General features: G+C 36.0%; 1 protein-coding gene across 3 annotated transcripts in view; it reads left to right on the top strand.

Annotated features, from left to right (window-relative positions):
* The window catches only part of FNIP1 (folliculin interacting protein 1), a 159081-nt gene that overhangs the window by 82517 nt on the left and 48598 nt on the right, over positions 1-27966 (top strand). For 2 of the 3 annotated variants that reach the window (XM_025387402.1, XM_025387405.1), the window contains 8 exons: positions 570-670; positions 919-993; positions 2825-2916; positions 8798-8881; positions 10201-10272; positions 12913-13048; positions 15172-15373; positions 20396-20481. In XM_025387402.1, coding sequence (XP_025243187.1) covers positions 570-670; positions 919-993; positions 2825-2916; positions 8798-8881; positions 10201-10272; positions 12913-13048; positions 15172-15373; positions 20396-20481 — 848 coding nt within the window. The remainder of the gene's footprint in view (positions 1-569; positions 671-918; positions 994-2824; positions 2917-8797; positions 8882-10200; positions 10273-12912; positions 13049-15171; positions 15374-20395; positions 20482-27966) is intronic. The other variant, XM_025387404.1, reaches the window with a different exon arrangement.

Below are 27966 nucleotides of genomic sequence, written 5' to 3'. Positions count from 1 at the left end.
TTTATATGTTTTTCCGTTTTTGTAAAAAATGTTATTAGGATTTTCATAGGCATAGTATTGAAACTGTAGATTGCAGATATGTCTTTACAGAAGTACACAATAGATATAAATTGCCCTATTTATGGATGCTTCTTTTATACAACAGGAGTAGTAAAAATTATTCTGCGTATTATTTGAATTTCACTTATTATCTATCCTGGAGAAACATTGCATATGCATAAGATGTGGTTAAGAATGCTTACTTGTGCATTATTGATAATAGCAAAAATCTGGAAGTGACCTAAATGCCCGTGAATAAAGGGGACTGGTCTGACAAACGGTGGTATTTTCATGCAATAAAATATTGTACAACTCTTAAAAGGAATTAGTCAAACATTTATGTGTAACAACATGATTACATCAAGAAGACATTTTAAAATGAAGAAAATCAAGTTGCAGAACAGCGTATACAGTGTAGAATTACAATTATTAATGTAGAATAACTATATAAAAAGAATTTTAATAAAAATATATGAAATAGTCATAAGCTTCTAATTAACACAGTTTGTTAATGTGTGGTTATTGTTTAGGGTTCTCGATGCTCTTCTGATGCCAATATGCTTGGAGAGATGATGTTTGGCTCAGTAGCAATGAGCTACAAAGGATCCACCCTAAAAATTCATCAGATTCGGTGAGAAATTTTCTGATTTTTTTTTAACAAGTCCATTTTTAGGTATTTGGTTTTTTTAAGAGAGAATTTTATATGATCTTCACTCAGATTGAGCTTGCCATACTCCAGTTAAGATGTTCTATGGTTTTAATGCTACCATTGGCAACCATGCTGTGAAACCTCTGTGACTTACACATTTTTATTTATAATAACTCCAAAAGGCCATTGTGTTTTAGTTTTGGTCTCTCTCTTTCTCTTTTTCTTCATAGTTCCCCTCCACAGCTCATGCTTAGCAAAGTGTTTACTGCTCGGACTGGCAGCAGTATTTGTGGAAGTCTCAATACGTAAGTGCTTATGGATACAGGGGGAATTGTATTACTTTAGATGTACAAAGTATGAAAACTAACAAACTGCTTTTAGCACTGCAGCACAAGTTCAGATTTTCTATCTTTCCTTAAGTTTAAAAGTTCATGGAGGCCAGATTTCACTCTCAGTTGAGTTTAGTTGAGAAACAGGAGATGTGGTTTCTGTTTTTGTGAACTGCTAGAAGCAGTATCTGGAAGTAGAATGTTGAATGGATTTCCGTCTTAGGTCAACATGCTGATTTTCAGTTTTCCGGTACCACACTGAGTTTCCTGAGTTACCACAATCTGTAGGGTTGGTGCTCTTCAATTTTCAGATCCCCTATGAAATTAACCCTACAGACAGTACTGACCTAGGTCAGCCATATTGATATTACACATAATATATACACTATATAATGATAGCCACCAGGGTATTACAAGCTATTAATGCAAAGATTGGAATAGTGAAGCTGAAACAAAGGCAGGCCTGGTTTCAGGATCATGGGCCATGTGCCAGAACCTAGCAAATTACTGGGGCTAAAGTTAGGCAGTGAAAGACCCCAGAGAGAGATTTTGCAGGTGCCATATCAGAGCAAGACTCTTTGGCTAGTCAGACGGACTCCAGATTACAGAAATTCTGTACAGCCCCCATCAGTTGTTAATGCCTTAAAAATACCTGTTTGGAAGAGTTTTATTAGCTAAGTTTCTAATACCTGTAACTCTTTGGAAGGAAAGTAGGAGGTAGTCTTTTTCTTTTTTTTTTTGAGACGGAGCCTCACTGTGTCACCAGGCTGGAGTGCAGTGGCGCGATCTCAGCTCACTGCAACCTCTGCCTCTCGGGTTCAAGCAATTCTCCTGACTCAGCCTCCAGGGTAGGTGGGACTACAGGTGCAGGCCACCATGCCCAGCTAATTTTGTATTTTTAGTAGAGACAGAGTTTCACTATGTTGGCTAAGCTGGTCTCGAACTCCTGACCTCAAATGATCCACCCGCCTCAGCCTCCCAAAGTGCTGGGATTACTGGCGTGAGCCATCACGCCCGGCCGTGGGAGGTATCCTTTAAAATATTATGGATGCTTTAAAATATCTTGAAGCCAAAAATACTGATTTTTAAAAGTAGAAATTAGAGACCTACTAAAGCAGAAATTAAAGATTCCGTGTTGGAATCACTGATGTTAGCCATAATCACCTAAGTTTTTTCACCTTTTCTAAGTTCTGATGATTCCTAAAATCTCTAGAAAGGATATTTTGCACTAAAAGCATAAAGCACTTTTATTTTTGTTATCCTGAAAGAGTCACTAAAAGAAGTCATATAGGTTATTTGTAATATATTAGACTAAAGATAGTTTTTGGATATTTGCCTAATGATTTATTCTCCTCTTCTTCCTCCTAGCTTCCACCTCTCCCTAACAGATAATTAGAAAATATTTTTAGGTCTAAAATATGAGGGGAAACCTTGTTTGTAATCTAAATCAGGTTCAGTAACTTCTTCTTTAAAGATCCAGATAGTAAATATTTTTGGCTTTGTGAGCCAGACAATGGGTTATAGTTTCTCAGCTCTGCTGGTGCAGCATCAAAGCATTCATACACAGTTTATAAATGAATGGGCATGGCTGTGTTCCAATAAAACTTTATTTACAAAAAGAGGCAGCAGACTAGATCTGGCACTTAGGCTATAGTTTACCAACCTCTGATTTAAATGATTATGTTAGTTAATTTGTAATGCTAATAGGAAGAAACTCTTTGTGCTTAAAATTTCATCAGGATGTTCAACGAATTGCCCTTAAACCATAAAATGAATTTGGAATTAATTTTTTTCTCACCCTCCATAGGCTACAAGATAGTCTTGAATTCATCAATCAGGACAACAATACATTAAAGGCTGATAATAACACAGTTATTAATGGACTGCTTGGAAATATAGGTAAATGGTTCCTTTGATTTTATAAGTTTAAAAAATATTAACAGTGTAACAAGTGTTTTTTGAAGTTATTCCTTAATAATGCAGATCTGTCATGATAACAAAGAATTTCAAATACTGTAAGTGGAAGAGCCTTTTAAATTGCCAGTATGTATAACATTTATTTGGAAAACATATTTTTCATATATTTGAACACAGTATTTATTTTGTATCTGATAAAGAGACTGCTTTAGATATATCTAATTTGTCTTCGTTGTTTTTCATTGTTAAATTTGAAGCATTTTTGAAAGGTGTCAGTGATAAGAAAAGCCCTTAGTAGTTCTTTTGGCTATTTCAGCTGAGGAAGACTACTACATCTTCTTCCTTCTGTCTTCCCTAACCATAAAAGTCATTTTAAAATGATGCTTGTTTTTGTGACCTGTAATTCAGATGAGCAGATGTTCAAATTTGATGTTTCTTAAAAGATTTATTAGAATAACAATTCATTTAGTACTTTGGTTAGCTAATTGTTGTTATTTAAGTACTACATTTTAAAGTGACAGACTTTCTAAAATTTCTGGTCATTTTTTCTAGACAGCTCAAGTGAACTGCTGCTGTATTGCGATATTTCTGGTGCATAAAAAGCTGTATAGTAGCCAAGGGAATGGGATAGCAATTAGAATAGTATTAATATTTCTCTCATTTTCTGTTTAGTAAGAACTTTTATTCATAATTAATTTAAATAAATATTTGTTATATATTAGTCGAAAACAGTTTTTTCTTCCAACTTGAACTGTATGACATCCTATTTATTTTTTATAATTTGTGTTTATTCAAATGAGCAATCGCTTATGAAACACCTATTACTGTGCACTAGTCATAGTGTTAGGCTTATACTTTATAATGTGTGTGTGTTATAGAAAAATAGTTCTACTTTTTCTTAACTTGCTTGATTACTTCATTTTTTTAAATAAAGGAAAAATGTGACAAAGAATGAAATCTTTTTTCTTTATAATGTGATTCTTTTCAAAGCTCAAGGGACTTGTTGAAAGTTGAAAGTAATTATGAGTTTTTGTTTGTTTTTGATTTTTGAGATGGAGTCTCACTCTGTCACCCAGGCTGGAGTGCAGTGGTGTGATCTTAGATCACTGCAACTTCTGTCTCCCGGGTTCAAGCGATCCTCCTGCCTCAGCCTCCCAAGTAACGGACTGCAGGCACGTGCCATCACATCCAGCTAATTTTTGTATTTTTGGTAGAGACAGGGTTTTGCTGTGTTGGCCAGGATGTTCTCGAACTCCTGACCGCCAAGTGATCCACCCGCCTCAGCCTCCCAAAGTCCTGGGATTACAGGTGTGAGCCACTGTGCCCCAGCCAAAAGGAATTCATTTTAATAACACAAATCCATTATTACTTATAAAGGTAAATTATACTATAGAGGTTAGATATACTTGTCCTCTCTTTTAATGTAGAGTAGAAAATCCATTTTACATACTACTGACTTTAAATAATGAGCAACATTTGCACTCTTTTAATTGTCAGTCAAGGATTTTTTTGCATGTCTGCTATTTCTTACTTTCTTTCAATTTCCAATCAATCAGTCAATCGATAAGTATGTGGTGAGCACCTGTCATATGCCAAACACTCTGTTAGGCCCTGAAGATACAGTGGTGAACCAGACACAGTTCCTGCCTCAATGGATTTATAGTTAGTGGAAGTCAGAAAAGTAATACAACAATTACAGTATATTATGGTAAATTCTTAGACAGGGTTAAGAGCAGGGTGTGATTAAAATAAGGAGAAGCACTCAGTTCAGTACTGGAGAGTCAAGGAAGGCTTCCTTGAGGACATGAGGCCTAAGCTTGAAGGATTAGCCAGATGGCTAGGGAAATAAATGTTCTGTGAAGAAGCAATAGTATGTACACAGACCTAGGGGCAAAAGATCATAAGAGTATGGAAAGAATGTGAATAAATCAGTATGTATGGAGCACAGAGTAGGGGTAAAGTAAATGAAAAAGAAAGAATGGAGCAAAAGGTAGATCACAAAATGCACTGTAGGCCACACTGAGGAATTTAGAGTTAATGCTTGGTTTAGTGTAGTTGGGCACCAGTGCAGATATGTTGGTTCGGGTCCTTTACCTGTTTTTTTTAGCAGGTGCCAAAGACAGGGTTAAACATGCAACAGTTGTGTTAGGGGAAATGACTGTGTAAAGGAAAATGAGGAAAATGCTGGGAAAGGCCGAGAGACCCATCAAATTGTGATGTAAGTCTGACCATAAATGAAGGAGAGAGGGATGGAGTGTTGACTGGAAGTGTCTCAAGCCAGCTATACAGTTCAAGGGAGGTTTGGCAAGGCCCTGGGAATTATTTGGGTCAAAGTTGGTTGTCAGAAGTGTCCCATGTCTCCCCAAAATGGGCCTGCCTTAGTATACCTACTGTGTTCAGCCATTGACTGGGAGCAGCCTATCAGCTATGTGTCCTTGCACAAATGTGCCAGTGGATTTCATCAGGGGTTCTTAATCAACATACTCTTTATAGTTGGAGATCTTTGAGATACATTCTCGAGGCCACCACAGAGTAATTTTCGGAATACAACAAACACAATCAAATTACGTTTGTATCTGTAGAAGAGTATTCTAACTGCAGTAGGAATGGATTCAGGTAAGCAAGTGGTCTTGAGAAAAGGCCCATATTAGAAGGCTACTCATGGTACTCCAAATGACAGATAGTGGTACCTATAGTAAATTAGTGTCAGTGGGGATAGTTGTTGAGAAATTCAGTAAGGGACATAGAGTGGACCAGATTAGCTAATTAGAAGAGGTGAGGCAAAAGGAAGAATCAAGTTTGGCACTTTGCTGGCTGTTTAATTGCATGGATATGGGTGCTCTTCACTAAGGGGTATAGAAGAAATCAGAATTGATGATTTTAGGTTTAGGCATGTTCAGTTGGAAGTACCGGAATATCCAAGTGAAGAAATCCATTGTTGTTAGCTAGTTAGATAGGTATATTGTAGGATATTCTCTTTAACATAAAAATGGATGAGTGTTTAATAATTTAAAAATAATAGAAGTTGACCAGTTAGCTGTATATTCTGTGGATTTGAGAATCATCAGGACATAAATTATAATTGAAGGCACGGGAATAGAGGATGACCTAGGAAATGTAAAGAATGAGAAGGAAAGATTGTTGAAGATGGAACCCTGGGGAATGCTGGCTTTAAGAAGGGGTACGAGGCCAGGTACAGTGGCTCATGCCTGCAATCCCAGCACTTTGGGAGGCTGAGGCGGGCAGATCACGAGGTTGGGAGATCGACACCATCCTGGCTAACATGGTGAAACCCCGTCTCTACTAAAAATGCAAAAAAATTAGCCGGGCGTGGTGGCTCCTGTAGTCCCAGCTACTTGGGAGGCTGAGGCAGGAGAATAGCGTGAACCCGGGAGGCGGAGCTTGCAGTTGAGCCGAGATCACGCCACTGCACTGCAGCCAGAGGGAGACTCTGTCTCAAAAAAAAAAAAAAGGGTAGGAGAAGAAAAGCACACAAACAGAGACTGAGGGGGAAAAATATAGAGAGTGTGTTACATGAGAAAAAAGTTTACAGTGTAATATAATCAGCATCAGTTACTGCTATAAGGTAATATAAGAGAATATGTACTAAATTAAGCAACAGGAAGGCTTTTGGTGGCCTAGATGAGCAGTTTCAGTGGGGAGAATAGACATCAGAATTGGGATGACTCAGAGTTTGGACTTGTCCAAGATGCAAGCAGTGATTCTCAAACTTTTTGGTTTTGGGAGCCCTTTATACATGTAGAAATTATCGAGGACTGCAGAGAACTTTTGTTTATGTGGATTACAACTATCGATAAATTATTAGAAATTACAACAAAAAATTGAAGAATATTTAGTAAATCCTTGAAAAATTACACTAATACTCCCTTTCATGTTATTACAGGCTTCCAAAAAATTAGTAAGAAGAGTGGCATTGTTTTACATTTTTATAAGTCTCCTTAATTTCTGGATGAGGATACAGCTAAATTCTCATATCTGCCTCTGTATTCAGTCTTTTGTGATATGTTATTTTCATTGAAGTGTATCAAGAAAATCTGTCTCACACAGATGTGTAGTTGGAAAATGGAGAACTTCACAGACCCCCTGAAAGTTTTGGGGACCCCACGGGTGCTTGGATGACATTTTGAGAACTGCTGAATTGCTGTAGGATTAGATATATGGAGGGTGGTGGAAGAGACTTGACTATGTTTAAGTGTTGACAGAAAAAGGAAGTTATAAGGAGCATGAAATTAAAGACTAGAAGTAATAATTGATAGAAGGAGGTTTTTGAAGAAGAATGGGGGATTGGGGTCCTAGCTGACTTAGAGTTAACTTTGGAAGGGAGGGAGGAACTTAGGATTTTTAAATAAGTCCCTAGCACGTTGTAAGACTTGAATAACATGACTGCTTAGGCAGGAAGGAGGCAAGGATGGGTGAGAGAGTAAGTTTTGAAGCAGGATGATAGGAAAAAAAGGGTTCCAATCTGGTTAATTCTACTGTGTGTATGTGCATATATGCATGTGCATACTCTAGGAAGCAAAAGTTTTATGCTGAGAAGAAGAGGTAGGGAAGGAGTTTAAAGAAGTAAATAATTTTTGAAGTAACTAGGGAAAGAAAGCTAGGACGAATTAAAGAGCTGATCATTGAGACATGAAGGATTGCTGTACATGTGCTATAATTATAGAAGTTATTGCTACAGAAAAATAATATCTGTTAGCAATTTGAAAACTACAGTTGGCTGGACACAGTGGCTCATGCCTGTAATTTCAACACTTTAGGAGGCCAGAGCAGGAGGATCACTTGAGCCCAGGAATTGGAGATCAACTTGGGCAATGTAGCAAGACTTTGTCTCTACTAAAAAGTTTTCAAAATTAGCTGGGCCTGGTGACATGCACCTGGCTCATGGGGAGGGTTGAGGAGGGAAGATCACTGTAGCTCAGGAGTTAGAACTTGCAGTGAGCTACGATTATGCCATTGCATTCCAGCCTACATGACAGAGCAAAATCCTGTTTCAAAAAAGGAAAGAAGAAAAATGTAATTGTCACTTTTTAAAACAGAAAGCCCCCTATTCTATCCTAGATAAATGTCCTTCATGGCTGTTTAGACTATTTTTATGAAGCATAGCTAACAGGTAACCCAGCTGCTTGCTTTCAGGCCATAATGCCCTTCTTGGGTCTTCAGACTGCAATTAACCTTTTCTTGATGAAGCATGTGGCAGCTACTTCTCTTGAACAGCTGGGAGTCCGGTCCCGGATGAGTGTCATTTGTGTTCCTCCTTCCACAGTGACTGACTCCTGGTTTAGTAACCTTGGTTTCTTCCATTACTTTGTAACTTGTCACTGGGTTAGAAAAACTAATTTTTAATGTCAGTAAGATCTCTTTGCTGGTTTTGCACCCTATTGTATGCTGTGTGCCAAGTGCTTAGGTGGTTTTCTCCTCACTTCAGTTGTAGGCACATACTGTAATCTTAAAACAACTTTAAAAAAATAAATTTATTTGGCAAATATCAGTTTAGATAAATAACATTATCATACTTTTTCAAATCTTTAAAAATACTGTTTTACATTAGAAAGGATTGAACATTTAAAATAATTTTTACTTTATATAGCAGAAGCTTGTTTTTATTACATATAGATTTATTAGTAAAAATACATGAAGTTGTTATTTGATATAAATCATGACTAAAGAAACATCATCCTGTTTCAAAAATGGGAAGACAGCTTGAATTCTTATTTAGTTTAAAAGTTTCCATCCATATTTGTTGGTCTGCTCTTGTGCTGCCTTAGCTCACCTTTTTTCCCTGACGCATTGTGGCTTCTCTAACAGTCCTCTTTCATGTGTATTTTACGTTTTTGCCATGTAGGTCTTTCACAGTTCTGCAGCCCCAGGCGGGCATTCTCTGAGCAGGGTCCGCTCCGCCTGATCAGGAGCGCCTCTTTCTTTGCAGGTTTGCGATGTGCTGTGTGGGTAGACTAGTTGGTGTGCCCCAACGGCTAGACTCTGTAGTTAAGCTGTGGAAACAAGACAGTAGATGAATGCAATTGGTGAGGTTGTGGTTAAGAAAACATTGCTTTAGGAAGTATAAGAACTTAATTCCTTTCTACTGAACATGTTCTTAAAGTTTCCAGACACTGAGTTATCAGTAGAATTGACATTTTTATGAAATTTTGGTTTGCCATTTCTCTTGTGGCATAATAATTTTAACTTTAGAATCTGAAACCAAAACTTAGTATGAACTTTATTTCTTATGATACCACTTGGAATTTTTAATGTGACACTGTCTTGTTTCCATGGCTGAGTAGCTTTTGTACCATAGTTCACCAATTGCAGAAAATTATCCTATCTTGTTATTATTGTAAAATTTCTGATCTACACTATTCCATAAGAACAATTTTTCTTGGAGCTAAGATTTAGATGAACAAGCACCACTGTAATGCTCTGTAAAAAGCATACATGACTATATTTGCTTACATAATCAAGTTGATGATTGTATAGTGTGTTCATGTGTATATATCCAGGATTCTAATCATATACCTTATTTCACACGTTTTAGCAGATTACCTAACATTGTAACCTTTTAGTGGAAATTATTAGAATGTGAACATATTTACTCTTCATTGTGCTCAAATTGGTATCAATTTAGCCCTTCTTGTTTTGAATAATATTTTCTTTCCTTATAAATATTAGATATAGCAAATACATATTTACAGAAAACTTGGAAAACATTTTTAAAAGGCAAAAATATGTATTAGCTGTTTTATCAGCCAGAAATACCTGCTTTTTTGTTTTTTAAACACAATTGGGATCATACTATTCAAACAAATTTCTCAAAACAAATTTCTCAATTTATTATGGAGAATTTTGAAACATACATTGTTATGGGCAGAAACAGTACAGTGAACTATGATATACCCACCACTTGGTCCCAGCAAGTGCTCATACTGTTCAGTAGCTTGCTTTTTTTCATTTAATAGTATATTGTAATTATCTGTCATTGAATATGCTTCTAAAATATGACTTTTAGTCACTCCTTGCTTCTTTAGGTATTATGTTTTAGATTCTCATACTGTGTATCAAATCTTCACAGGGCTCTCAAAGCTTGTTCAACTGAGTAATAGCTCTTGGTGTTGGGTTGGTGTCATGCTATCGAAAAAAATAAGGGAATGCAATGAGATGAGCATGATTTTGTTTGCTATTTAAAAGGAGCTGTTCATCCACCTGAATAGCAATATATTTTGTAACTGACAGTTTCATCTTTATTTATAGTTCACAGCAACCCAATGGACATGCCTGGAAGAGAGCTCAATGAGGACAGAGACAGTGGCATAGCACGGTCTGGTAATGTCAGGTTCTTGTATTCAGTTTTTTATGAGATTGCTGTTGGCATTGATTTTCTTTTTTGTCCCTCCCTTTATTATCAAATTTGTTCATATTGATATTAGCCTTATAAGAGAACTGTGGAAAGACCAGAGCAAAGTCTTGTAAATTTAACATTTTTCATGTTTACTTTTAAGTGTGCTGAGTAGAATAAAGCCAGGGTGAACTAAAGCCAGAGTAAAGTACACTGGTTGAAGCTTAGTGAGTATAAGAAGAAAAACATTGGTCAGAAAACTGCTTAGGAACCGTAGTAAAAAAACCACAGTTGCTTATATTTGCTTGCTGCTAACTTAAGTTTAAGTTGTCGTATTGTCTCTTGCCCAGAAAAGCATAGGCATTTTGAATCAGTATTATACTTTTTTTTTTTCAAATATGGACTCTTCCAAAATTTGTAGGTCTAGCAAACATTTATTGAAACATGGTAGACATTTAAAAAATTAAAGCCCAGAGTCTACCTTTAAGGGACACAGAAGTATGGAGTCTACTGGGAGAAAAATTAGGAAAATCATCTGTCATAGTTCATTGTGTGATGCATTTAGTGATAGGCCTGTGCAAAAAGCTTCAGAGAAAGAGCACTACACTTAGCTTGGGCAAGGGGCAGGGATACCAACAAAGCTTTACAGAAGAATGATGATTGAGTTGTATTTTGAGAAATAAATAGCAGTTATCCAGGCAAAAGCTCAGAAAAAAGTCATTTTAGCTAAAAAGAAAAGTGTGTGTTGGGGCATAAATAAAAGGAGGAGTAATTTTAGGCTTGAATTACTGTTAGATATAAGAAACTTAATTCAATGTGATTGCATGTGTTGTTACATTAAATGGCTCTACTGTCGAAATTGTTCTATGATTCAGTTTTGAGTATAAATGAAAAATTTAAACTAGCCGTATATTGGAATCCCTAGGTGTGTGTTAGATAGAATAACAAGGAGAAGTTTTTTAAAAAATTCAAGTGCCTGAACTCTACTTTCAAAGACTCTCATGTAACCTAGAGAAGGCATCTCTAGGCATCTGTATTTGAGAAACAAAACAAATGCAAAACCTAACACTTGATTCTAATGGATAGCTAGGGTTGCCAACCACTACTCTAATAATAATGGCTTGTGTTTTTCAAGTAATCTCATCTTTCTTTTCTAATTGAGTTTCTTATTTTTGTTTTAAAGAATCTAGAGTATATTTCTTTTAATACCCTTTGCTTCTATGTAATCTAGAGATTTAGTCTTCCCTGGCAGGAATTTAATTCTCATTATTTAAGATTCGAGAGATGATAAATTAATTTATTTATAGTTATATTCTTTATAAATTGAAGTGTCTGGCTAGACTGATCTGTTAGGCTGCTTCAAGTTATTGGATTAATATATGCCATTTAAGTTAATGTATGTCTTCTTCTTTTTCTAATAGGGTTATTTTTAATATTAGAACGCAGTGAAATATATTTTTTCTAGACTTAGGACAGCATTTTATTTTTCACTGAAGTCACACCCAGATTTAGTTGTACATACCCAATCTTGGACTATAAGGTTTTATAATACTAATTGATAAAATATGGTCTGCATTTAGAATCTGCATTCTAAAGTAGTTTAGAATGAGGTCATTGATGGTCTAGATGTTTGCATGGCACATACAGCTTTATCCTCTGTCATTGAATTTGTCAGAATTAAAATGAATGGATCTTTGTAATGAAAGTGTCTCAGTTTGTAGTGCCGGTGTCCAAAATAATTTATCATCTGACCTGTACCTTTTTAATAGTGATGATAATAGTTCCCTGTTTTGAATATACATTTTCAGTATGTCCTTATGATCATAAAAGATAGAAGTCTGGAATATTGCCAAACAAAAGTAAGCCCAAAATGGCAAGTCTTACCCTCTCTAAATCCAGTGGGGAAAAGCCTAATGAAAATCCCCTAGCCTAATGAAAAATCAGCAGTTGTAGCTCTTAACACCTCAGGCAGTAAACATATCTTACAGATTTCAGAGAAGTGTTTTGGGAAGGGATAATCCCCAAGATCAGGGGATTGCAGCCGTTACAGAGTGGAGTCTGCTGGAATGTGTTTGTCACCTTAGATGCTCCAGAGAGCGTTCTTTTTTTGGAGCTTAGTAGGTATAGTCATGATTCTTAATTAAAAGTGGTAGCTTTGACTACACGTGCACACATGATCCATGAGTACTTGTAAATGACCTCTTTAAATGCCGTTCAAACACTTATTTTCAATAGCTTGTTCTTAAAACCCAGCTGCTGCATTAAATTTGAACAGCATCAGATTTCCTTTAATTTCAGAACTAAAAGGATTCAGCTAAGTTAGGGGACAGTCAGTCCAGTGGCCAAAGGGATAATGCCTTGTTGTAAAGTATAATTTTCTTCTGGAGTCCCTAGAGGGGAATGCCAAAAGGGGATTGTCTCAGAGTTTTTTGCTGATACATTGTTAATATATGATTTTTCTCATCTGAGACCTTGCTGCAAGAAGGATGTGTTCTTTTAATGGACATTTGAGAGGCTCATGAAGCAAAATCAAGTTTAACTTAACCTATTCGTAATTTTGTTAAAAAAAATTTATCATTATGCTTAGTCATTATTGACTTATACTTGTTGTTCTTCTGACTTAACAGCATCTCTCAGCAGCTTGCTGATCACTCCATTTCCTTCCCCAAACTCCTCACTTACCCGAAGTTGTGCCAGCAGCTACCAGCGACGTTGGCGACGCAGCCAAACAACAAGTTTGGAAAATGGGGTATTTCCTAGATGGTAAGTTGGAACTTTAAACACAGAACAAGATTGAATAGTTCCTTAAACACAATTTTATATGGATTTTTAGAGCCTGGACTTGTATTCTGTGTATTTTTAGTTTGAAACTGAAAACTTTTAAAATTTACTACATTTAAAAAATTGTGGTAAGTTATACATAACAAGTTATAATTTTAACCATTTTTAGGTGTACAGTTCAGTGACATTTGTTGAAGTACCTTCATATTGTTGTGCAACCATCATCACCATCCAACTCCAGAACTTTTTCCTCTTCCCAGCTGAAACTCTGTATCCATTGAGCATAACTCCTCATTTCTCCCTTCCCTTCCTCTTGTAACCACCATTCTATTTTCTGTCTTTATGAATTCATACAAGGTATGAATGAAATCATACACTGCTTGTCCTTTTGTGTCTGCCTTATTTCATTTAGCATAATGTCTTCAAGGTTTATCGATGTTGTAACATGTGTCAGAAATTCATTCCTTTTTATGACTGAATAACATTCCATTGTACATACATACCACATTTTGTTTATCCATTTATCTATTGATGGACACTTGGGTTGCTTCCACTTCTTAACTATTGTGAATAATGCTGCTATGAACATGAGTGTGCAAATACCTGTTCAAGTGCCTGTTTTCAGTACTTTTGATTATATACCTAGAAGTGGAATTGCTGGATCATATGGTAATTTGGTTTTTAAATTTGTGAGGAACTGTCATGCTGCACACTGTTTTCCATGGTTACTGTCCCATTTTACATTCCCACCAGCAATGCACATTGGTTCCAATTTTTCCATATCTTCACCAGCACTTATTTTCTGTTTTTTTGATAATAGCCATCTTACTGGGTCTGAAGTGGTTCCTCATTGTGGATTTTATTTGTATTTAATAATTAGTGAAGTTGAACATCTTTTCTATTCTTTTCTTTCCTTTTTGAGTTGCCCAGGCTGGAGTGCAGTGGCACAATCACGGCTCACTGCAGCCTCAACCTCCCTGGGCTCGGGTGATCCTTCCACCTCAGTCTCTCAAATAACTGGAACTACAGGCTTGCCACCACGCCTGGCTAATTTTTTTTTTTTTTGTAGAGATGGAGTTTCACCATGTTGCCCAGGTTAGTAGAACTTCTGGTCTCAAGTGATCCACTTGCCTCAGCCTCCCAAAGTGCTAGGATTATAAGTATGAGGCACCACATCCAACTTGAGCATCTTTTCACATTCTTATTGGCTATTTGTATATCTTTTTTGGAGAAATGTGTATTTAAGTCCTTTGCCCATATTATAATTGTATTTTTTTTGCTTTGTTGGTGAGGTGTGGAAAATCTGTATATATTTTAGATATTAATCCCTTATCAGGTATATGATTTGTAAATTTTTTTTACATTCTGTGGGATGCCTTTTTACTACATTGATAGCGTCCTTTGATGCACAGAAGGTTAAATTTGTATGTCGTCCAGTTTTTTTTTTTCCTTTGTTGACTGTGCTTTTTTGTGTTATATCCAAGAAACCATTGCCAAATCAGTGTCATGATGCATGACGCCTTTACCCTTTGTTTTCTTCTAAGAGTTTTATGTTCAGGTCTTTGATTTATGTACTACATGTTTTGATATTTCAGTTTTTCATGTTTTTATTTTGGCAAGGTAATTCATTCTTAAAAGATTTTTTTAATCTACATTAAGTACAACTGTAGATGCTAAAAGTTCTTGTTTTCTCTTCTTTTTTATTTCCTTTATTCCTTCATCTTTGACTTTACTCCTGAAATCAAAAACAGAGACCAGAAGGTCCTAGAACAGGGAAAAGATTGTACCAGACTCATCTATAAATCTTAAAATTTAGCCACTTTTTGGTTGATTATGAATTGGGATTATGTACTTCTTTAGTAACTTCTCATTGGACCAAAAAATGTTCCCAATCTGACTCTGTAGTAAAATTTCTTACAAAAACGTGAACCTGAAAGAATAGCCAGTAGATTTCTTAAAGAGATACACAATTGGTATGAAATTTTAGATTTGTTTGATAAAACAGCAGAAGACTTAGCTTTCCTACCTTTAATTAGCAAGAAGATTTAATTATGAATTTAATTATTTTTATTTTTGTAAATTAAAAAAAAACATTTATTTTTAAGGTCTATAGAAGAAAGCTTTAATCTCTCAGATGAAAGCTGTGGCCCTAACCCAGGAATTGTGAGGAAAAAGAAGATTGCAATTGGGGTAATCTTTTCATTATCCAAAGATGAAGATGAAAATAACAAATTTAATGAATTCTTTTTTTCACATTTTCCTCTCTTTGAAAGCCACATGAACAAATTAAAGAGTGCAATAGAACAGGTAAGCATAGTTATTTATTTATATCTTTTTCTTTTAAAATTTTACTCTCCTGATTAAGCATTATAGTTACTCATTTGGCAGAAAAATTAACAGATATTGTGCATGTGTCCTATAAAGTGCTCTGGTGGATGCAAATAGATTGAACCCTTTTTAAGGTGCTTACTGTCTAATAAAAGATGTAAGATCATTCATCCATTTGTTGTGTAAATAAATATTTGAGGGCCTAAAATGTGGTAGACACCATTCTACCAATTAAAGAGAAGAGATAAAAGCAACACTTCTGATCTCATGGGACAAATAAACATGTGAATATAGATGTATGTAATAAGTCCTGTGGAGAAAAATAAAATGGAGAAAGGTATGTAAGGAATCCTGGAAGGAAGGATTACTTATAGGCTAGTCAGGAATGCCCCTTATTAAAGGACATGTGAATGTGGTCCGGAAATACGGAGCAAGTGAGCTACAACCATCTGGAACAAGATATTCCAGGCAGGGGCAAAGGCCTTAGTGCAGGAGTAAGCCTGATACTTAAGCAGCATTACGAGGCCAAAGTGCCTGGGTTGAAGTGAGACTAGATCATGTAGGGCCTTATAAGATACCATTGTAAGAACATTAGCATTTATTCTTACGAAAGTATGAAAGATGGGAAACCATTGGAGGGTTTTGAGTGGAGGAAGAATGACATTATTTATGAGGATCACTCATACTGCTGGTGGATAATAGATTTCTAGGAGCAAAAGTAGATGTTGTGAGACCAATTAGCATACCGTTGCAGTAATCCAGGTGACAGATGATGAATACTCAAACCACTTTAGTGATTGAATTGGTAAGAAATAGAAATAGCCAGTGTGAATAGCTGGTGTACTGAATTGGCATATCGGAGAAAAAACAATTAAGGTTGACTCTAAGATTTTTTTAGCAAGCAGTTAGAAGGATGAAGTTGCTAGCATTGAAGTGAGAAAGACTGCAAGCAAAACAGATTTGATGAAGGAAGATGGTTTTTTTATATTTGCATCCTGGACATCCAAGTGTTTTTATAAGTCTAGAGTTTACCAGAGAGGTCATCAGTGTATAGATGGTATTTAAAGCCATGAAACTGATTGAGATTGGCAAGAGAGGACAGAGAATGGTAAGCCTGAGTTGTGGTGCATTTTAACATTAAGAGTTTGACGAGATGAGAAGGAACCAGCAGAGGAGAAGGAAAAGGATTGGCTGTTCAATTAGGAGAAAAAACAAGACTATTCTTTTGGGGAAGCCAAATACAGAAAGTATTTCAAGGAAGGATTGATCACTTTTGTCAATTGCTACTGAGATAGTATATACAATACAAATATGTAAAGTAAATTGTGAAATATTAGAATCTAAGCTAAAAAGGAAGGACAAACAAAAGTTTTTTTAGAAATTGGGGGGAAAGTGAAATGACTTCCTATTGGGAAGAAGTTCATTTGGACTGCATTTTGAAGGATGTACAGGATGTTTTGAAACATAAAGTTCTGAAAATCGGATATAGCAGAATAGCAAGAAAATTGACATTCTTGCCTCCCGAAAGGAACACAGTAAACTCATTGCTGAAAAATCTTATGTAGGCCTTTTCTATACATATTGTGCTTTTACTTGGTAGGGATTGTGCTGTGTCTACATTTTTCAAATTATATGCTCATTTAAGAAAACTCAGATTGTGCAACATGGCAAGACCCTGTCTTTACCAAAAAAAATTTAAAAATTTGCCAGGCATGGAGGTGCACACCTGTAGTCTCAGCTACTAGGGAGGATGAGGCAGGAGGAGCGCTTGAGCTCAGAAGGTCAAGGCTGTAGTGAGTTGTGATTGTGCCTCTGCACTGTAGCAACAGAATGAGTCCCTATCTCAAATAGTAAAATAAAAAACACCATTGTCACATACACATTTCTCAAGTTATTGTAAATGGTTCTCACATATGTTTTAGTAGGTCTCCTCAATTGAAGTAATAGTTTCCCTGTTAGGCCATTTCTACTTTTTCACAATTGTTGCTACCCTACTGTTAACATCTTGGCGAATTTTCCAGATTATTTTTTAGAGGACATTCCCAGAAGTTGAGCTGATAAAATCAGTGGCTATCACCAGAGTTTTTTGCAACAGTCTGTGGAGGGGAAAGGATATGAAGAGGAATAGTGAGAGGTACAACTGGCGAAGTTAATGAGGACCTGATGACAAAGAATGTAGAGTGCTTGCCAGGGAGTTCTGACTTTTTCTTTAAGGCTGTTTGCAAGTTATACTTTGGAGAGATTAACTTGGCAGTGTGTTTTGTATATGGCTGCTGAAACGAGCACTTGGTAGTGTGTTTTGAAGAGACTGGAATAAGAGACGAGAGGTGGGTAGACCTGTTAGAATGGTTTAGAAAGGATGTATCTCAATAACTCATTAGTGACTAAGGATCATCTGCCTCTAGAGAAGACATAGATGTTAGTTATTCATATTGAATATGTCAAAAAATAAATAGTTCATTAGCAGTACTTTTTTATTGAACACATGAGTAAAGGCCATTTTCATTTACCTTTTCTTAAGTTAGACACTGATTACATTTCTTCAATTGACTGCTCTCACATTTTGTAGTCTAGCCAAAGTCATCACACACAGTAATAAGTTGTGGGTGAACTGACATTTTGAGTTAGTTTGAAATAGGCATTATAGAACTCATTAAAGATTACTTTTCAAGTGTTTTCATATTTTAACACTTTGATAATTCTGTAATCTAAAGCAGCAGTCCCCAACCTTTTTGGCAACCAGGGACCAGTTTTGTGGAAGATCATTTTTTCATGGACAGGGCTGGGGAGGGGGGCAGTTGCCATGGTTTCAGAGGCATTAGATTCTCATAAGAGCGTGCAACCTAGATCCCTTGCACGCACAGTTCACAATAGGGTATGCACTCCTATGAGAATCTAATGCTGCCCCTGATCTGACAGGAGGCAGCGATCAGACAGTAATGCTCGCTCACTCACTTGTTCGACCCAATTCCTGACAGGCCACTGACGGGTACTGGTCCACGACCCAGGGGTTGGGACCCCGACCTAAAATGTACAGTGTTAATGCTTATAGTTGTTTGGATATTTGTTCAATTGTAGTATCCCATTTTTTATTAAAGCTGAAAGATAAAATTAAACGAATGCTTTTACATAAGTGAATGGGACTTAATTTTTAAAGTTCTATAGTAGTTACTTAATGATAGAATATTATTAAGAATAGAAAATAATAGTGAATAGTGTACCATCCAAAGAAGTTATCTTCTAGGGCCAGTTTTCAAACTTTTTTTAAATAAAAGTATGAATTTTGTTTCTGAACACCTTGGCAATTATTTTGAAGTCTTCTACCTTTTGAGATTTGTGAAAAATAGCATTGCTGGTAAGATTAAGGAAGAACGCTACTAAATTCTAGCAAAATAATATTCACTTCTTTATAAATTGCCAGTATCTTAACAGTTTGAAAAAACATGAAGTATGTTTCACTTTCACCCTCTGAAGCTTTCGGGTGTACAGGAACATGATTTCTGGCCTGAAGTAGGCTGACATCTTAATTGTGTTTTTTAAACAATATTTAATCACTTTGTAATTACATAAAGAATACAGAATTCAATTCTTTTTGAAAAAGTATGAAAGATTAAATTCTTTTTGACCTCCATATCCTAATCCTGATCCCCTTTTTGTCTACCTAGATTAAGGCTTTTCAACCTTGGCTAAATGTATTTTAAGAAAGCAAATATTGGCTGGGCATGGTGGCTCATGCCTATAACCCCAGCATTTTGGGAGGCCGAGGTGAGCAGATCACGAGGTCAAGAGATCAAGACCATCTTGGCCAACATGGTGAAACCCCGTGTCTACTAAAAAGACAAAAACGGGGCATGGTGGCATGCACTTGTAGTCCCAGCTACTCGGGAGGCCGAGGCAGGAGAATCGCTTGAACCCGGGAGGCAGAGGTTGCAGTGAGCCAAGATTGCACCACCACTGCACTCCAGCCTGGCAACAGAGGGGGACTCTGTCTAAAAAAAAAAAACAGCAAATATTGCTATTATCTTTAGATATCTTACTGTAGAATCTTTATATTCCTTCCCCCCCCCCCCCCCCCAGACAGTCTTACTCCATCACCCAGGCTGGAGTGCAGTGGCATGATCTCGACTCACTGCAACCTCAGACTCCTGGATTCAAGCGATTCTCATGCCTCAGCCTTCTTCGTAGCTGGGATTACAGGCGTGTCACCACATCTGGCTAATTTTCATATTTTTAGTATAGACAGGATTTTGCCATGTTGGCTAGGCTGGGCAAATCTTTAGAAAAGAGTTAACAGGGCTGGGTGCGGTGGCTCACGCCTATAACCCCAGCACTTTGCGGGGCTGAGGTGGGTGGATCACGAGGTCAGGAGTTTAAGACCAGCCTGGCCAACATGGTGAAACCCCGTCTCTACTAAAATTATAAAAATTAGCCAGGTGTGGTGGCAGGCGCCTGTAATCCCAGCTACTTGGGAGGCTAAGGCAGGAAAATTGCTTGAACCCAGGCAGCAGAGGTTGCAGTGAGCCGAGATTACACCATTGCACTCCAGCCTGGGCGACAGAGTGAGACTCTGTCAGAAAAAAAAAAAAAAGTTAATAGAATTGTTATCTGTGAAATACAAGCGTAAAACCATGAGTAGTTGTTACTGAGTTGTTGTTATTGAGTTGTTGTTATTATGTCTTGTTCTGTTTGGGAAAAATAAGTTTTTTTATAACCCAGAAACTGTCAATACCAGTTTTTTTATGTGTTGACAGTCGTCTGCAGTTTTAAAAATAAGAGATTGAAAACAGTTGAAAATTTTGAATTTTGTTCACCCATTCATTAATTACCAAATGTGTAGAAGAAAAAGCCACAATAAATGCATTTACCTTCTTTATTTCTTTCTCGATAAGAATTTTGGTAGAGCGTTGTATAAATATGTGACTCTGTCTAAAAAAGACTCCTTTTTCCATGTTTTGCTCATGATTAACATAAGAATTAACTATCTTAATGATTGTTTTCAAGGCTATGAAAATGAGCCGGAGATCAGCTGATGCCAGTCAGAGGAGTTTGGCATATAATCGAATAGTTGATGCCCTAAATGAATTCAGGTACATATTCCCCAGCTTTCCATAACGCAGTAATTCATAGTGTACACAGGAAGATTTATTTCTTTTCTTTAATTTGTTCTAATAAAATTTAATTTCTTTGTCCTATAGTCATATGATGGTGTAATTCAGTAGACCATTGGCTCCTATGTTATTACATCTCAAATGTGCTTGAGAGTCAAGCACATTGAGAGCCATCAGTGGTATGTTTTTCAGTATTGGGCCATTTGACAAGCAAATATGACCAGGAAAGACCCTTGTTCTAGCAAAAGTATGCTTTGTTCTCTCTTGGGATCCTAGATGTCGGGACTGTTAAGTGGTATTTAACCAGTGGTAGTAATCAGATATTCTTGAATACAGGAGATACAAGGATATATGGATATAAGGAACATGAACTTGATATTCTAAATGGCTTTGTTGCTTGATCGTTTCTCTAGATATGGCACAGTGAATAGTCCTTCCGCCAGGGTTTTCTGGCTCAACAAAGCTTGTACCTGAAGTCCCAACAACTACTGTAGCTGTCTTCTAACTATGTGACAAACATACATATTACAAATGATCTTATGTTGGGAATTATACTAACTGACTAGTATGTCTCCCTTGACAAGAGGTTCGGTTTAGGTCTACTTCATTTTCTCAATCTTTCCTCCGTTAGACTAAAGAGATAGTATAGCACAGGGAGTGAAAACTAAGACTCTAGAATCTGTCAGACAGATTCTAATGTGGGTTTTAACCCTGGCTCTGTCATTTACTACCTCTGGTGATCTTGGGCAAGTGCATTAGCATTTTTGACCCCTAGTTTTCTAGTATAAAATAGGTAAATTCAATTTAGTAATAATCTAATAGATTGTTATAAGGATCAAATGAGATTGTGTGTGTAAGGTGCTTAGCAGAATGCTTGACATTAGTGGCACCATTCTTTTCTTTTTTTTTTGAGGTGGAGTCTTGCTCTGTCACCCAGGCTGGAGCACAGTGACGTGATCTTGCCTGACTGCAGCCTCTGCCTCCCGGGTTCAAGCAATTCTCCTGCCTCAGCCTCCCCAGTAGCTGGGATTACAGACGCATGCCACCATGCCTGGCTAATTTTTTTTTATTTTTAGTAGAGATGGGGTTTCACCATGTTGGCCAGGCTGGTCTCAAACTCCTGACCTCAAATGATCCGCCCGCTTTGGCCTCCCAAAGTGCTGGGATTACAGGCATGAGCCACCGCACTTGGCCTATGGTAAACATAACCTACAACAGTGCTTCCCAACTTACGTTACTTATATCATATCTTAACAATTTTGCCAAATTTATGTATCATGTATACTTTTTAAATTTAGTGTTTCTCTTTAAATTTGATCATCTTTTATACCTAAATAAATGTATTTCAACATGAAACTTTATTATCCTAGATAGGGAAACAATATGCTTTACCATAATAAAACTAGCTATAAAAATAAATTTATAGTAACTAAAATTAAAAATGTGTATCTGGGCAGGGCGTATTGGCATGTGCCTGTAATCCCAGTACTTTGGGAGGCCAAGGTGGTTAGATTGCTTGAGCTCACGAGTTTGAGACTAGCCTGGGCAACATAGTGAGACCCTGTCTCAACAATAATAGTAATAATAAATGTGTATTTATATACCACATTATGTACACTGTGTACCACTGTGTAAATTTTATTGTTACCAGTAGTCTATGTACCTTACTTTTAGAAAAACTACATATTTTTTTAACTGACAACTCTGTGGTCTCTTACTGGGGCAGGGATCTTCTAGATTGTTGTTTGTTTAAATGGACCGTCACATCTTGGAGTGAAAGGCTGTTTTAGCTTGTGAAACTGCAGGATTGCTATGATGAAACTGTAGGCATGCCATACATATACATAAAATTTTAAAACTTTTAAAATATATAAAACTTTTTTAAAAACTGAGCTAAAGAGTGGTAGATTTAAATTGAAGAAATTTACTTTATGACTATTGTATAATAATCATTTACTTAACTCAGTTATTGAGAAAGAGAATAATGTCTACTCATTCCTTTGGTTTATGCATCATAATGTTTAGGATAAAAGACATGAAAAGCTAGTTAAATATGTCTTACTGTTCTGTACAGTAAACTCAGTGGTTAGGGGAAATGTAGAGAGAAACAGAATTTAATTTCAACTTGTTATTTTTTGGTATTAGAAAGAAATAATTTGTACAGGCAAAAACTATATTTGAGATGATATTTCTGCCATATATTAATTTTATTTTAACGTTAATTTTAGGCTTTTTTAAATTATATGAAGCATGCTAACAAATAACAATTTAATATTTTTATTGTGGTAAAAAATCTATAACATTAGATTTAGCTTTATAAATCATTTTTTAAGTGTACAGTTCAGTAGTGTTAAGCATATTCACATTGTTTTGAAATCAATCTCTAAAACTTTTTCATTTTGGGACACAAACTAGTGATACAGTAATCAGTGTGTTTTTTTTTTTGTTCACTGGCATCTTCACTCTTTATATCTGAATTATATGCAAAGTTATTCACAATTTCATTTCTTCGTACTTAAACCTTAAAGGTTGAGATTATCACATTTTGGGTGCCATTCATGATTAAATAAAAATGTTATATAAATGTTTCTTATAGATGAAGAATAGCAGAAATCAAATACATTTGCAGAGGAAATTTAGAGCAATTTTTATGAGCTGTCCAATGTGTAGTCTACTTTGGCTTCATAACTTCTCAATTTGTATAGCCCTGTTTGTGTGTTTCTGGAAGTTATGTGAAAACATGAAATTTGATGATTTTACGAATGTAAGATAGAAATAATTTTAACATCAGGATTATTTGCTTGAGATGAGAATTTCTTTGAGTTGTATTGTTTTAATATAAATGTTTAGGTATCTTCTTTATGATTTAGGAAGTAAATTATACGAAGTTGCTTAAACCAAATGTTAATGGTTTAGGCCTGCCTAGGATACATATCCTCACCATTGATTTGATATTTCAGTAAGTATTCTACAGTTGAGAAAAAAGAAGCCCATATTAAGCTCAAGATAAGTGGTTTTCTGTTTTCTCAATGTTGAACATAATTTTTGAAAGCAGGTAAATTGTAGGTGGTGGAATTCTAGCCAGCCAGCAGACATTTTATGTGACTACTGCGTTTTTTAAATAAACATTTGAACCTTTAGGCCTGTAGGCCAGATAAGCTTTCTTTAGTTTGGCATAGGCTTTATCTCTCTCAGTCAGTTGTATTAACCCATATATTGTACAAGTTTATTCCTGCTGGGCCTCTGAAGATTATTAGTTTGTACTTCTGTTTTAGGAGTTGGTGATTTATAGCCATTAATCTAGACCTTATTCTTTTTTAATTTGTAGTGCAGTCTGATTTTCGTGCATCTTCTGATACTATCCATGTTTGTGTCTGAAGAGCTAGCCCTGCACAGGCTGAATAATGACTATCTCTTCTTTCTTTTCTTCTGGAATGTTGTGAGTGGGAGTAGGGGACAGCAAAACGAAACAGTAACTAAATGGTAAATTCTAAGACATGCCTATCTCTTAGATTCTGTAGTTCTTGGCCACTCTATTACCAGTTAAGAGTATAAATAGCTGTAAGTAACTTTATTTTCCCAGTTTGATGCATGCGTTTGTGCACGCACACGCCCACGCACACAATGAATAGACTTAATTTGAACAGTTTCAGATCTGCAGACAAATTGAGCAAATAGTAGTTTTTTCATATAGCCCTCTCCCACAACCTACAGTTTTCCCAGTTAATGCTTTATTTATTTATTTGAGTCAGTGTCTCACTCTGTGGCCCAGGCTGGAGTGCAGGGGCATGATCTCAACTCACTGCAGCCTCTGCCTTCCAGGGTTCAAGCGATTATGTGCCTCAGCCTCCTGAATAGCTAGGTTTATAAGCCTGCACTACCACACCCAGCTAATTTTTATATTTTAAATAGAGACGAGGTTTCACTATGTTGGCCAGACTGGTGTCAAACTCCTGGTGTCAAGTGATCTGTGTGCCTTGACCTCCCAAAGTGCTGGGATTATAGGTGTGAGCCACCACACCCGGCCTCAGTTATTAATGTATTGCATTAGTATGATATATTTGTTAAAACCAGTGAACTAATGTTAATACATTATTATTAATCAAAGACCAAAATTTACATTAAAGTTTACTCTGTTGTATAGTTCTATGGTTTTTATTAAATGTATGATGTCATATACACAATTACAGTATCATATAGAATAGTTTCACCACCCTAAGAATCCCCTGTGCTTTACCTGTTTATCCCTACTCACTAACTGCTGACAACCACTGTTCTCTTTACTTCTTTACTGTCTCTATATGTTTGTCAATTCCAGAAGGTTGTATGCTTGAAATCATATACTATGTGGACTTTTCAGACTGGCTTCTTTCACTCAGCCAGTCTTTCATAAGATTCTTCCTTGGTAGTGGTGGTGTTATTGCTTTTGTTTTTACCTAATAGCTGATTTCTTTTCATCACCGAGTGATATTCCGTTATATAGATGTAACCCAGTTTGTTTATTCATTTTCATTCACCTATTGAAAGATATCTTACTTATAGCTTTTGGTGATTATGAATAATACTGCTATAAATATTCATGTTTGGGGTTTTATGTCGACATGTTTTCAACTCAGTTGGAAAAATACATAGGAGCATGATTGCTGGATATTATGTAAAAATTGTGTTTAGCTGTGTAAGAAATGATCAAACTGTCATCCAAAATGACTGTACCATTTTGCATTCCCACCAGCAACTAGAGTTGCTGTTGCTCTCCAAAGAGTCAGGTAGTGATGTGTCATTATTGTTTTAATTTGAAGTTTCCTAATGGCATATGTTGAGCATCTTTTCAAATGCTTATTTGCTGTCTGTGTATCTTTTTTGGTGAGGTGTCTGTTTGGGTTTTTTGTCCTTTTTAAGTTGGCCTTTTTTTTCTTATTGTTGAGTTTTGAAGATTCTTGTTGTTGTTTTTTTTTGTTTTGGATACCAGTTCTTTGTCAGATCAAAAAAAATACTTTTTACCAGTTTGTGGCTTCTTATTCTTTAACAGTGTCTTTCACAGAGCAGTTTTTAATTTTAATGCAGTCCGACTTAACAATTTTTCTTTCTTGTATAGTATTTGGTGCTATATCTAAAAATTCATCACCTAACCCAAGGTCATTTAGATTTTCTCCAGTGTAATTTTCTGTCTACTTCATAGTTTTGCATTTTATGCTTATAACTATGATCCATTATGAATTAATTTTATGAAAACTGTAAGGTCTTTGTCTAGATTCATGCTTTTACATGTGGATGTCCAGTCGTTGCAGCACCATTTGCTGGAAATACTTTCTTTTCTCAATTGAATTACCTTTGCTCCTTTGTCAAAGATCAGTTTATACTCTAGTTGTGTGAGTCTGATTGGGGGCTCTCTGTTCTGTTCTGTTCTGTTCTGTTGATCTCTGTGACTATGTATATATATTTGGCCATTACCTTGCTTTTGTTGTTTTTTTAGTTGACAGGTAAAAATGGTGTATCTTTACAGTGTATAAAATGATGTTTTGATATGTGTACACATGTGGAATGGCTCAGTCAAGCTATTTAACGTATCTGTTACCTCACGTAATTATCATTTTTGTCATTAAAAAGACTTAAAATCTACTGTCTTAGCAATATTCCAGTATATAGTATTATTATTAACTGTAGTTGCCTTGATGTGTAATAGATCTCTTGAGCCCTGAAATTTTTTTCTTTTTTTGTTTTTTTGCTTTTTTGTTTTTTTGTTTTAAGACAGTCTCACTCTGTCCTCCAGGCTGGAGTACAGTGATGCAATTTTGGTTCACTACAACCTCCACCTCCCGGGTTCAAGTGATTGTCATGCCCCAGCTTCCCAAGTTGATGGGACTACAGGTGTGTGCCACCACACTTGGCTAATTTTTGTATTTTTAGTAGAGGCAGGATTTTGTTATGTTGGCCAGACTGGTCTCAAACTCCTGGCCTCAAGCAATCTGCCCACCTTGGCCTCCCAGAGTACTGGGATTACATGCATGAGCCCCCATGCCAAATTTTGTGTCCTTAGACCAGCATCTCCTTTATTTCCCAATCCCTATGCTATCTTAATTACTGTATCTTTAGAGTAAATCTTGAAGTTCAGTAGTAACAGTCCTCCAACTTTGTTTTTATTCTTAAGTATTATGTTGATTATTCTGGGTCTTTTTTGTTTCTATATAAACTTTAACATCAGTTTGTAGGTGTCCACAAAATAACTTGCTGGGATTCTGACTGGGATTGTGTTGAATCTATGGATCAAATTGGGAAGAACTGACATTTTAACAATAGAGTCTTCCTATGCATTATCATGGAAACTCTTCCCATTTATTTAGATCATCTGATTCCTTTCAACAGAATTTTGTAGTTTTCCTCATATGGACTCTGTGTATATTTTCTTAGATTTATACTTGTTTTTTGGGGGGGCAGGGGGAAGGAACCTAATGTGAATGGTATTGTTTTTAATTTCACATTTCAGTTGTTCATTGCTAGTCTACAGGAAAGCAGTTGACTTTTGTATATTTACATTGTTTTCTGCAACCTCATTATAATCATTTATTAGTTCCAGCAGTTTTTGTTTTCTTTTGGTTGATTCTTTGAAACTTTTTATATAGAAAATCAAGTCTTCTATAAATAGTTTTATTTCCTTTCCACATGTATACTTTTTCTGTCTTCCTTCTTTCCTTCCTTCCCTCTTTTTTCTATCTTTGTGTCTTTCTTACGGCCCTAGCTATAACTTCCAGTATGATATTGAATGAGAGTTGTGAGAGGACACATCTTGACCTTGCTCCCAGTCGCAGGGGAAAAACATCCTGTCTCTCACCATAAGTATGATGTTAGGTGTAGGTTTCTTGTAGATATTCTTTCAAGTTGAGGTAGTTCCCCTCTATTCTTTGTTTGCCAGGAGTAGATAATTATTGATTCAATTTTTAAGTAGACATATGCTATTCAAGTTACCTGTTTCACCTTCTGTGAGTTTTGGCAGTGCGTGTTTTTCAAAAAATTGGTTCATTTCATCTAAATTTGTGGGCATAGACTTGTTCATATAATCCCTTAATTCTCCTTTTAATTTTCATTGTATCTGTAGTGATACCCCTCTTTTTGTTTCTGATATTTATAATTTGTTTCTTTTTGTGTTTTTTTTTTTAGTTTCCTGGATAAAGGCTTAAAAATTTTACTGATCTTTTCAGAGAACCAGCTTTTGGTTTTGTTGATATTCTCTCTTGATTTTCTGTTCAATTACAATAATTTCTGCTCTAGATTTTACTATTCCTTATCTCTTGAATGCTTTAGTTTTATGCTGCTGTTTGTCTAGTTTCCTAAGATTAAAGCTTAGATCGTTGATTTTAGATCTTCTTTTCTGATATATGTATTCAATACTATTAATTTCCCTTTAAGCACTCCTTTTGCTGCATTCACAAGAATTGATAGGTTGAATTTACATTTAGTTCAAAATAC

This window comes from Theropithecus gelada, chromosome 6 (genome assembly GCF_003255815.1).
Source record: "Theropithecus gelada isolate Dixy chromosome 6, Tgel_1.0, whole genome shotgun sequence".
Classification (NCBI taxonomy): Eukaryota; Metazoa; Chordata; class Mammalia; order Primates; family Cercopithecidae; genus Theropithecus; species Theropithecus gelada.
The sequence above is the reverse complement of the archived record's forward strand: the minus strand, read 5'-3'. Positions and strand labels throughout refer to the sequence as shown.